Source organism: Oryctolagus cuniculus, chromosome 13 (assembly GCF_051225735.1).
Source record: "Oryctolagus cuniculus isolate XC-2025 breed Fujian yellow rabbit chromosome 13, ASM5122573v1, whole genome shotgun sequence".
NCBI lineage: Eukaryota > Metazoa > Chordata > Mammalia > Lagomorpha > Leporidae > Oryctolagus > Oryctolagus cuniculus.
In genome coordinates this window covers 53763848-53776620 of record NC_142879.1, presented here as the reverse complement: position 1 = coordinate 53776620, position 12773 = coordinate 53763848, and the positions used below count along the sequence as shown (strand labels likewise).

The window sequence follows — 12773 nt, the reverse complement described above, 5'->3', positions numbered from 1 at the left end:
ATGTGTTTTTCTACTTTCACAATTAACATAGTTTACCATTTTATATCTTTCAGTGCTAAAAGAGAAGACCATTATGTGAGAATTTGTGCAATCAAATTCCTGTGTTTATTAGATGGCTCAAATGTATCCCATAAGTTGTTTTTGGAAGATCTTGCAGTCAAGCTGTTAGATAAAGTAAATGTACTTTATTTTACTTTAAATTATTTTTGTTTTTAACAAGTCAGAGTCCAGTATTTATAATGCTATAGTATGTTTTGTAGTGATGTAATAAATTTTAATTCAAAATAGACAGTCTGAAAACACCAGGTAAAAAATAATTAAAACAAGATCAGCAAACTGTTTCTAAATTTCAACAGAATGCACCAATAGTCACAGATCACTTTCACAGTAGCCTCAATCATGTACATTGTAGCAATTACATGCATTTTTATTTCTAACTATTTTTTATCAGGAGAAAGCATGAAGTTTAAGTTCTATATTTTTAGTTAAGTATTGGTTAGCAATTGTCCAAGTTAGGTTTGATTTTAGAGAACAGTAATGTTTTTCTTACACGGTTTAAACTTCATCCTGTGTATTTTCCAGTACCAGTCAAAACCTGTTATGTTTCGAGTGCTATATCCATGCACTGTTTTATGAAAGAAATGAGAGGCAAAAGGCAAAATTTAGAAAATGGCAAGAGGTGAAGAGCTGATGGCTGTGCCTTGAGAGTCATGAAGGATTACCTGAGGATTTGCTTCTAATGTAATCTATTATCTTTTCTAGGTACAGGTTTGTGATGTTTATCCAAGATTGAGGACAATTTCTTATTCAGATAAAAATAATCCAACTAGAGTTCCTTGGGCCTGCTGAATTGTTTAGAAATGAACATTACAGGCTCTGATGAATGGACCGAATATATTTGGGGAGAGAAAGTGCGATGCTCCATTCCCTTCTGTTCTTTGAATGACATGTAGAATTGGACGCTGACACGCTCTGCTTTCTAGCCTTGGCTGGGCCACCTGGGGGACTGCGGAACCCCTAGGCCACCTGTGTTAAAACAGGACCCGTTTGTCTCCTGCAAGTAGCAGACTGGATTTATCATGTGAGACGCAGAAAGCATTTCTTGTTGACACTTGCTGCCTCTTCACTGCAGGAGTCAGGGGAGACATCCCAGAGGAAAGAGTTCTGTGTCGGTTTCCTAAAGGAGAATAGATTTAAAGTGATCAGAGCAGGGTATTTCATCAAAACCAAAAACATGTGTTGTGATGTATTTTTTAGCTCTTCAGACAGGGGGCTGGGGAGGATCTCCGCTCCAGGGTGATGTTTGGGTTGAGCTCTGGGTGAGCTCTCTGGGAGGTGGGAAGACACTGTCAGGAGCGAGTGAGCAGAGTGTTGGGTGGAGGACGGGAGGCTGCCCGTGGGCTGCTGGCTCGGCCGTCACAGGTCACCTGACAAAGGCGTTTCAGTGACCCGGCAGGGATGAGCACTGAAACAGAAACTGGCTGAGAAGTGAGCTGGGCTAGCAGAGACAGTGAGGGTAGGCACTCTTGCACACTTGCTATCCAAGGGGAGGAGTAAATGGGGTGGTGCCTGGAGGGGGCAGGCATGGGGTTAAAGAAGGCGCTGCTGCTGCTGCTTTTTAAAACATGTATTTGTTTATTTGCTTGGGCCACCTTGCTCTGCCTTCCCAGGCGCGTGAGCAGGAAGCCAGATAGGAAGCGGAGTAGGTGGGACTCAAACCGGCACTCTGATAGGGAATGCTAGTCATTGCATGTATGGCTTAACTCACTGTGCCACCACACCCACACCAAGGAGGGGGTTTTTAAAGATAGGACATAATCAGAGCATGTTAGTATGTTGGAGGAAATGACCGGTAGGGAGGAGAAAATGACAACATTGGAGAGGCTGGTAATAATCATGTAGGCAGATTTCTTTAGTAGGATCGTTATTAAAAAAAAAAAAAACAACTGAAAATGGCAAGCATTGGTGAGGAGACAGGGAAGTTGGAACCCTCATACATTGGTGGTGGGATAGGAAGTGGTGTAGCTGCTTTGGAAAGCTCAGACCTGCAAGTGTCTGCCTAGGACAGTGGCATCAGCTGGGAGCTGTGAGAACTGCATGCTCCCAGGCCCCACCCGCCGACTGCATCAGAAGCCTGTGCTTCGTCAAGCCTGTGGGTGATTCTGAAGCGCGGCAGAGTTTGGAACCAGTGGTCTAGCAGTAATACGGGCCCAGTTACCGCTGGAATACATATTTTTAATGAAGTCAGTGGGGGCAGGTGATTCTCTCTTTCTTCACTTCATGCCTGGCAACTTGAAAAAAGGGGTCAGAGGATTTAAAACCCCAGGGCTGCTTCAGAAGCAGGGAATCTGCAAACAGCTTTGAGGTTGTAGTAGAAAGATTGGACTGTGCCTTTGATGATATTGTGGAGATTATTCTTGGGGTGCAGGTTGGCTCAAGAGGCTCGCCAACCTAGGAGAGAGTTGATAGACTAGTGGGGAGAAGAAAGCTCTTTCTGAATAAAAGAGCATGTTGAGAGGGAAGCCTTCGAGCTGAGAAGGGAATTGTACCACTTCTAAGTGAGGAGAGTGACTCGGTGAGGCCTTAATGCAGGTTGATTGGCATGAGGATACTGCGTCTGAATGCATGAGTGATCTGCCCAAGGATTCTGTGTTTAGGTGGAAGGAGGCTGAGCAGTACACAAAACCTAAAAAGGGCCTGTATCAAAAGAAAATTTCCCCCAAGAAATGGTAATAGAGGAGGGAGGTTATGAGATTCAATCGTTGGCAGGAGCCATTAGAATCTATGTGGATTTAGCTATGGTTGTGAAATTTTCTGCACACTGACATTTATAGCCTGAGATTATGGAAGAAGTAAAGTCACAGAGATGTTTTTTATCTGCCTTAGATGAAAATGGCTCTGGAGGTGCTGGATGACTTACCTGTTCACCTTGAATACAGTTTCAGATGTTTTAAACTCACTCTTCTATGCTATCTTGGCTTGGCAGCTAGAACACTATTAGTTACAGTCACAAAAGTAAACATTGCATGTGGCTGAATTTGGACAGCATAATCCATTAAAAAGCCAGGAAGAGCTGCGTGGCAGCCTTTGTCTGCAACTAGAGACTGCATTGTGCTGTCCATTTCCTGGGATGGCTCCTGTGTCAGTGACATTTGTATCAGATCACAGACTCCGTTATTCAAAGGTGAATAGGACCGGGGATGTAACATGAGAAGTGCCTAAGTTGGTGCGTAGTAATATCTGTCGGATATCTCTGCCTCTCCTCGCTCCTATCACCCCATTGCTCCAGTTTCACGGTCCTTCCCTTATTTTAAAAGCCAAAAAACTAAACAAAAGCAACCAAATTCGGTGTTTTGAAAGGAGATTTTAAAATGTTATCGCTTGCCATTCTTATCCTAACTACTTTTGGTGGGACAAAAGGCCTCTGTGCCCCACTTAAAGCTTGTACATTTGAAGTCGCCTTTGATTTCATTTCTGTCCATCACAGCCTCAGCAGGTAACTTAGCACTGCTCCTCACCCCTTCCCCTCCAGGATGAGTTGGTGTCCAAGTCCAGAGCTCGCTGCTGTGTGAATTCTCTGCAGCACAGAGTGAAGAACCGAATATGGCAGACGCTGCTCGTGCTCTTCCCCAGGTTTGATCAGGTAGGATGTTTATCGTATTGGTACCTTTTCAGCCTATTGTCTCCCGTTAGTAGATATTTTGTAGCAACTGTCCTGTGCTTTTCTAAAGCTGAGAAAGTAGTCTACTTAAAATTTATACTTAAGTGGCCAGTGCCTCGGCTCACAAGGCTAATCCTCCACCTGTGGCGCCGGCACCCCAGGTTCTAGTCCCGGTTGGGGCGCCGGATTCTGTCCCGGTTGCCCCTCTTCCAGGCCAGCTCTCTGCTGTGACCCGGGAAGGCAGTGGAGGATGGCCCAAGTGCTTGGGCCCTGTACCTGCATGGGAGACCAGGAGAAGCACCTGGCTCCTGGCTTCTGATCAGCGCAGCGCACCAGCGGTAGCGGCCATTTGGGGGATGAACCAATGGAAAGAAAGACCTTTCTCTCTCTCTGTCTCTCTCTCTCTCACTATCTCTGCCTGTCCCAAAAAAATATATATATATACTTAAGAGCATCAAGTGGAAGTTATTAATTTTTTTTTGGCAATAGAAAGAATAGTAAGGCAATTAGGTATTGTAGAAACAAATTGGAAGTTGGTTTACATGGCCCCAACAAATATTTTTCCCTTTCAAAATTTTAATATGACCTTTATTTTGAGATTTATTTTATTTGAAAGGCAAAGTTACAGAGAGAGAGAGAGAAAACGTGTGAGCTTCCATCCACTGGTTCACTCCCCAAGTGGCTACAACTGTCAGAACTGGACCAGGAGCCAGGAGCTTCTTCTGGGTCTCCTATGTGGGTGCAGGGGCCCAAGCACTTGGGCCATCTTCTACTGCTTTCCCAAGTGCATTACCGGGGAGCTGGGTCAAAAATGGAGCAGCCGGGACTCCAACTGGCACCCATATGGGATGCTGGAGCTGCACACACTATGCCACAACACTGGGCCCATGACATTGAAACTATTTAAATTATCAGATGCTATTTGATTAGAAATGCAAGGCCTGTACTCTTCATCTGTACTTAGAAACCTGGCAAACAGCATCATTTGGGAGGAGGTCTCATGTTCTGTTGCAGGCTTTCTTGCCCATAGTTTCATAGAGTAGCGTGGCCATGTAAACCAATGAAGCAAAGTCCAAGATCCCTGCCATCATGGCAGAGGGTCTTTATCCAGTTAACTCTTCCCTGGGGACACAAGGGAGAGCTGGGTGGGCTGTCTGCTTTGCTTCATATTCCTGTTCAGAAAATACACCGCCATTCGGAGAAAGTGATGGTATATGACTCATTCAACTTTTGAAAACATTTTTGAATGCAAAATAATCCCTTCAGACTTTAAGGTTGCTACTGTCCTCTGTGCTTTCTTTTAAATACCTAAGAGAGTTTTAATTAAAAAAAACGTAATTGGTGGCTCTTTAAATTACAAGTTTATAAAGTCTTGTATTTGTGAGAGATGAGTAGTTCAGTCACAGTGCAAGTGTGTATAGGTATCCACATGAGATATTTGGATATTCAAAGGAAATGCAAGGTGTCTTCCTAAAGCAGTGGTTAGCAAGAGTGGTCCAGTCAGGCACAGACGGGCCCATTGAGAGCAGAGGTCACGGCGACAGTATTTTAGATGCTCAGGGGATTTTGCTTGTTGACTTTCTAGAATGGTAACTTCTGCTAATGAGGAGATTGTTTTGAGAAATGCAGCCAAAGCTTTAGCAGAAAAACGCACAGGAAAGCTTCACTAGAGAGTCCTTCCCCACCACAACAATATTCCTGCGCGTTCCTCCCATCAGGCAGGGGCAGTTCTGTGGGAATTCCGCGGGAAATCACTGGGCGTGCACCTTGTAGTCTTGATCCACTCTTTGCTGATCGTCAGAACATCTGCAGAGAGCACCCGTTTGTCTGCAGTTAATAATATCAAAAGGGTCCAATTCCCAGGACCCTTCTTTTAGGGATGGACTTAATGGCTGACGTCATTGTTTATAAAAAGTGGACCCTGATGGAGGTCATGTTGAGATACTAAGTTTATATTATTTATCTGTAACCCATTTTTCACGAACTTTTCAAAGTTTTCATGGCAGCTCAAAGAATTGCTTATGTGGGGAGTGGTGCTCATGAGTGGGTGGTCGGGTCCGCTGCTCCGTATCCGAGGCCTTTGAATATGATTTGATTTGTTGGTGTTGTATGTCATTGAACATAAAAGTGCATTCAAAAAAAGAAACATTTCAGAAATGCCTCGCTGGATTACTGAGCACTTTGTTTGTTGAGACTGTAGAGGTATGATATTGGAGGGCGTGTGGGCTGTGAAAGAAGAAAGCTCCCTTGCCTGTTAGGGAATAGGCACCACTAAGTGTCTTGGAGATTTATTTATTTATTTGAAAGGCAGAGTGACAGAGCGATCTTCCATCTGCTGGTTCACTGCCTAAGTGGCTGCAATAGCTAAGGCTGAAGCCAGGAGCCAAGAACTCTATTGCTGTCTCCCACGTGGGTGGCAGGGGCCCATGCACTTGAGCCGTTATCTGCTGCTTCTCAGGTGCATCAGCAGGGAGCTGATGGCTGGGATTCAAACTGGCATGGTGGTAATGGGATTCAGGCACCCCAAGGGGCAGCTGAGCCCACTGCATCACAAAACCTGCTTCTTTAAGAGCCTTACATTGTTATATATTATGGTTTCATTTCACCTTTGTAGTAGTCTTCCAAGGCAGGCCATAAATATTCCGTTTTGACACAAAGGGGCACAGCCAGTGAGTGGTAGAAGTAGATTAAGACCAAGTCTTATGCCAGAGCTCACGCTGCACTCTTCAACACTGTCCCTGGGCTACAAGTGAGCTCTTCTGCTCTTTTTCTATTGATCAGGAAATCTTGTAAGATGGGCTTTTCTCCTTTAATGTAAATATAAGCAAGAGTAATAAACATTATTATTTTTGTAGGCTCGTGTAGGTGGATGTGTTCAGTTACCCAGGGAGAAGCATGGTTCTGAGAGAAAGGTGGGAAGGGAAGGAGTGGTTTTGGAGCTCAGGGTCTTAGCCAGGAAGCAGCAGAGGAAGTGGTGGGTGGAGTGACTGAAGGCAGGAGGACCCGCCGTCTGAAAGGAGTATACGCGGCCCGAGACCTCCCTCTCTGGGACTCAGTGCCGGGGTTAGTCCTGGCATCTCGGCACATCTTGGTGTGCATCTGGGTTGTGCCACTTAGTAGGTCCATGATTTTAATAGGTCTGTGACTCTGGAGAAATTATTCAGCTTTTCTGATGGTCAAATTGATGTGCAAATCGGGAAGTTCTTAATAAGGGAAGAGCTTCATCATCAGATTGTTTTAGGAGCTGTGCCCAGAGGGCTGTAGATTCAATACATTGCTTAGGATGAAACCTTAGTCTTTTTTGAATGGGGACTATTATATTAAATTTAATTACCATCTCATAATAGTTTAATTTGTAAAATTTATTTTTCTCAGAATTTCTTGAACGGAATTATTGACAAGATTTTCCAGGCTGGTTTCGTCAACAATCAAGCATCCATAAAATACTTTATAGAATGGATTATTATATTGATTCTTCATAAATTCCCTCAGTTTCTTCCAAAGTTCTGGGATTGTTTGTCTTGTGTAAGTAACAGAGATTTTTTTCATATTTTTTTTAATTAGGAAATGGTTTTGACTGTGCTGGTGATTGGTTTCATTTTAGTAGTTGTTTTTGGTTCTCAGTTACCAAAATGCATTGACATTTACATTGTTTTGCAAAACATGAGTCGATTCAGAAGACAGACATCCCTGGCGTTCGTCTTGAGTATATCAATCATAGCATTTATTTGAGAGCTGTTCTGTTCCAATAAACAAAAGATAGGAAAGGCTTTGTTATTAAGAAGGGCAGAAATAGAAGACTTCTATCTTCTTTTTACCAAGCTGTGTCTTTGTTTGATCTTAGAAATAACAATGAATAATTCAGTGCATTTCTTACCAAAAAAAAAGAAAAAACCTTTTCAGTTAGGAAAGTTTGAAGAACAACCAAAGTGGAGAGAACAGAAGGAGCCCCTGTCAACCAGTGCAACAGATACCAGCTTGTTTCCATTCTTGTTTCATCTGTATTGCACCCATTTCCTAACCTCACCCCTTCCAGAATTTCTTATAGCTTGAATATAATTTTTTTAAAGAATTATTTATTGGGGCCAGCATGTGGCACAGCAGGTTAAAGCCCTGGCCTGAAGTGCTGGCATCCCATATGGGCGCCAGTTCTAGTCCCAGCTGCTCCTCTTCCAATCCAGCTCTCTGCTATCGCCTGGGAAAGCAGTGGAAGATGGCCCAGGTCCTTGGGCCCCTGTACCCACGTGGGAGACCCAGAGGAGGCTCCTGGCTCTTGGCTTCAGATCGGCACAGCTCCAGCTGTTGCGGCCATCTGGGGAGTGAACCAGCAGGTGGAAGACCTCTCTCTCTGTCTTGACCTCTCTCTGTAACTCTGTCTTTCAAATAAATACAATAAATATTTTTTTAAAAAAAGAATTATTTATTGATTTGAAAGGCAGAGAGGGAGGCAGAGACTCTTCCCTCTGCTTGTGTACCCTCCAGATGGCCATGATGGCTAGGTCCAGGAGTTGGAGCTCTCATGCGGCGTTCCCACGTAGGTGCAGGGGCCTAAGCACTTGCGCAGTCCTCTGCTGCCTTCCCAGGCCCATTAGGGGAGCTGGATCAGAAGCGGAGGAGCTGGGACTCAAACCTCTGATATGGAATGCTAGTGTTGCAGGCAGCTGCTGAAACTGCTGTGCTGTATCAACCTCCAGATTTTAAGGAATTAAGATTAGTGATGAATTTTATAATCTGGCTTCCTGACAAATAATGTCTTATTTCTAAAAACCAATTTGAAATCCTAGCCTTGAATGCCTTTTCATTCTCGAATATGTCCTTTCCTTGCTTAATAAGTTACCTATTTTGTTGGAAAGTGGAGCATGGAGGTACTTTGCTCAGTACCCTGCTTCTTCCTTTCTGTTTCAAGGTGAGGAAATCACTATTCCCCTTTCCACATTTGTCCCTGCGTCCTTATTGGTATTTCCTTTGGGGCTTTGCTCGCTCTGAATTCTTCCCCGTTGTCCCCCTAACCCCCAGCCATGGTTGGGTGTTGACCTCTCTTTACCGTTAACCCTGCAGATGAGGGTTTGCCTTCCACAAGCCCCTGGGGCCCTCTGCATTCGCAGCAGGGGTATCCTAATGGGCGTCTTCAGCTGCACAGCCATTTCCTTTTCCTCCCCTGCCTCTCTGTCACAGTAGCTTTTCACACTGGCCATTGCCTTCTCTGTAGCTGGTGGCTGCGCCTCTGTCTGCAGCCCCATCCTGTAGGCTGATGACTGCTCCATTGCCGTTGCGTGCTTCCCTTCTTCCTCTCAGCGCTTACCCGCGGCTTTACTTGAAGACTCATTACGTAGTCCTGTGCCTTTCTTTCTCCGGCCCCGTTGCTGTGTAGACTCTAGCGCCTGCTGGATCCCCCGCGTCTTTGTCCACCTACAAGCCCTCCCCGTAGTCACTGCAAACGCTGCTGCCCCTTTCCCCTCTCCTCCACGCCCCCAGTCTCCTAGCTTGGAGCCTGGAGATCACGGTGTACAGCGAGCACAGTATCCTCACAGGAATGCTGGCAGAGCGATTGGAGTGTGCACATCTTACTCACGAAGGAACCAAAGATTTAAGTACTCTGTCACTCTACGAAGACATGACAAAGCTTTCGTTCAAAAGCTGCGTTTCCCTCCATGGTTCTAAGGTGCCTCCTCTGGCTTTTCTCCTTTTTCTGGACTGTGTAATTAAAAAAATTGCATCATTTTTCCTTGCTTGCTCCTCACATCCGTTGCCTTATTACTCCGGTTTTCGCCTGCTCTCGGCGGAGAAACCCTGCCCCAGAAGCTCCCAGTGGGCCTCTAAGACTTGCGAGGCCACGGGTCAGCAGCGGTGCCAGCAGTTCTGCCAAGTGTTTCCACCTAGCTCATCCTCTCAGTTTGCCGTAGGCCTTGTATGTTCTCTTCAAATCTCTGATTTTTTTTTCTGGGGCCGAGAGTTTTCAGTTGTGAGCAAAGGAAACTTTGGCTGATGGCATCAACCAAAAGTTAAAACAAAAAAGAACGTAGCCGTGGAGGGGTTTAGGCAGCTTACAGAAAGCTAGGGAGGCTACAGGGTCAGGCGGGGACGCTTACGGGAATGAAGGTGGCGCCACAGCTTCCTGGGCGCAGCCACAGGGGACCTCACCCCACCAGACACCTGGTGCCATCACAGCAGTGCCCCCGCCATAGCCACTTGCAAGCAGGGTTTCGATTCAGAATTGGGGGTCTTTGGAACCAGGTCAGGAGCTTTCTTGCTGGTGGCAGAGAGGTGGGGAAAATGAGGATCCATCCCTTTGAGCCTGTTCCAAGACACACGAAGAAATGCCATGTGATGTCTCTTGGGGCTTCAGCTACCAGATAGCTGCACCACTCACGTATTTGTCTCTTTAGCTGTAGTGACCGCAAGTGCTCTGGTAGCCAGCGTCCCTCTTGCTCCAAGTTTGCAAGAGCGTAATCAGACTTCTGTATTGGTCGCTCGGGGTTGCAAGAATGAGCGTTCCAGAGGTCCCAGCCTGGAGTGCAGCTGTCCATCCAGCCTCTGGTTGCATCATGCTTGTGAAGGTCTCACTGGCCAAAGCAGATCTCGGGACCAGCCCTCCCGGTGTGGGCGGAGCCTGAGCAGGGCGTGAGTGTGGGGGCCGGGCTCACTGCGGGCGGCTGGCAGCACCAGGCACTGCGCTGGCCCTTGCCATCTTTCCTCATTAGCCTCTTGTGCTCAGGCCAGGCACAAGCTGTGCCCTCTTCCCGAAATGGTCTTCCTTCTCCTTCTCTAGCAGTCTCTCCCTTCTGATCTGGGTTCATATGCCACTCCTAAAGCAGCATTAGGATCTTCTCATTTTAAGTTTTTTGTAGCATGTAAATGGTACTTCTTACAATCAGAATTTTTATCTGATTGCGTTTTTGCTTTTCCTTCCTCCCAGATTCTAAATTCCGTGAGAGCAAGAACCTTGTCTCTTGTTGCTTTCTCTTGTTTCCCTAATACCTGTCCCAGGGAAGACATCAAGTAACTGCTTGGTAAAGAAAGGAATCCATCACCCCCTTGGATGCACCTCTTGGAGAGACTTCCGAGCTGTTCTTCCTGCCTGTAGTCTCCTTCCCATCTGCCTGGCTTCCCTCAGCTTATTAGCACTCATACAATGCAGTGTTCCCAATCACTGACGTAGGGAAGTTTTCCAGATTCCAATTTGATGCTCTTACCTAGCTTTTCACTGTGGCTGTTTCAGGTCTTCTTTAATACAGTGCCGATTAACTGAGCCTTGCCCTCTCACTCCTTTGCCCAGCTTTCCTGGTCACCTCCTCCTTCCTTTGCATTCCTCTTGCCTCTCTTCTTTGTTTGTCTTACTCATTTCCAACTGTTCTGCCTCCTTCCTACCCCTTTTCGCCTGTCCCTTCTCCAGCCTAGTCCCTCTCAGAGTCCCGGCCACTTCTGAACTCAGTGGGCCCTTGGCTCCAGCATTCCCGTTCTACACGTGTTGTTGGGTTGTGTAGTGCTTTGTGTTATCTGCACACTTTGGTGTTTGTCTCCAGGAAGTTGCTTTCCTCTCAGTCCTGTGTCCCCTCCCAGTGCACAGGCTGCTTCAGCAAAGAGCCACCTCCCACCCGCACCCTCAGAGAGTCTAGCACGGTGCCTTGCGTGAACATTTTTGTTTTTCTGATTCTTTTTTTTCAGGGTGAAGATAAATTTAAAACCAGCATTTGTACATTTTTATCAGTTTTGACACATTTGGATGTCATTACTCAGAATATTCCAGAAAAGGTGAGTTTAAATTGTAAGAAGAGTTTAAACTACACTATCAAAAATGAATTTTATTTATTTGTACCCTTTTTTGCATTTTCTCCCCTTCCCTTCCACTGCTCCTCTAATGTACATGCATTAGACACAAATACACAATAAGGTGTTACCCACTCACACTGTGAGGTGTGCCTGAAGACATATCAAAATCATAGACATGTTAGTGGGTAATTATTATTGATATACGTGATTCTTAATTTCACATTATTACTTGCTCAGGCTTCCTTAGATAGGATTTCATTTATTGCATTCCTTGACTGAATGGTAGTTGTTTAACAGATGCTAATGCAAAGAAACTAGGGTCAGAGAATGGAAGGGTACTGGGGAATTGAGGTTAATAGCCAATGACTGTCATCATTTGGAGTGCATAGCAGTTTCCCTAGTGATTATCAACATAGATAAGAAGAAATCTTAGCTAATTCTGGTTGATCACTATGGCAACAGTTTAGGAGAACTTGCCAGTAAAGATTGAGAGCAGGATCCTCTATTCAATCTACAGAGAAGAACCTACTGATACCTTTATAAATTCTAGGAGAGAACTTAATATGTGAAATAAGAAGTGTTGTTAAGTGTAGAAAGTAACATAAAAATGTAAGGCAAAAAAGGTTTCCTTGAATTTTTCAAAACGTGTTGGTATTAAACAGCAGTATATTTTTATTAAGCTGTTTTATCAGTTGTGCGGCAAATGCTCCTCCCCACCACTTTTTAACCTCTAAAATGGTAGCATCTTAAATTGGTGGCATCTTACTGTGTCTACCAGCCAGGTGGCATCGTGTTAGGGGAAACATGCTCACACCTTCCAGTAAGATCTAGAAAGCTCTAACTGGCAGCACATAACCTCAAATGTTATCTTTCTGTTTTCCATATGTACAGGGAAGAGAAAGCTAACACAGAGCAGGCACTATCCATTTCAAAGTAGATGGCCTGACAGAGTAGTTGAGACAAGCTCTGGAAACAGAGTCATCTTAAATGATGTCCACGTAAAGTCTGGGGTAAACCCTTTTAGTGCTTGCTGTGTCTTACATAATATAGGTGTTTCTTTTTGGTTATTAAATTTTCTTTTTTTAAAATATTTATTTATTTATTTGAAAGTTAGAGTTACCCGGAGAGAGGAGAGTCAGAGAGAGAGAAAAAAGGGAGGGGGTGGTGTCTTCCAGCTGTTGGTTCACTCTCCAGTTGGCCGCAATGACCGGAGCTGTGCTGATCTGAAGCCAGGAGCCAGGAGTCTCCTCCGTGTCTCCCACACAGGTGCAGGGGCCCAAGGACTTGGGCCATCTTCTACTGCTTTCCCAGGCCATAGCAGAGAGCTGGATCTTAAGTGGAG

At 45.2% G+C, this 12773-nt stretch overlaps 1 protein-coding gene across 12 annotated transcripts in view; it reads left to right on the top strand.

Moving 5' to 3' along the window:
- Nucleotides 1-12773, top strand: part of TARBP1 (tRNA guanosine 2 -O-methyltransferase TARBP1) — a 76811-nt gene that overhangs the window by 51554 nt on the left and 12484 nt on the right. For 10 of the 12 annotated variants that reach the window (XR_011381509.2, XR_016219708.1, XM_089312284.1 and 7 more), the window contains 4 exons: nt 54-174; nt 3533-3643; nt 7037-7186; nt 11327-11413. Coding sequence is in view for 9 of the 12 variants with exons in the window: in XM_089312284.1 (XP_089168410.1) it covers nt 54-174; nt 3533-3643; nt 7037-7186; nt 11327-11413 (469 nt within the window). In the remaining 3 variants the exon portion in view is untranslated. Of the gene's footprint in view, nt 1-53; nt 175-3532; nt 3644-7036; nt 7187-11326; nt 11414-12773 lie in introns of those variants that run through there. The other 2 variants (XR_016219709.1, XM_089312286.1) reach the window with 1 other exon arrangement.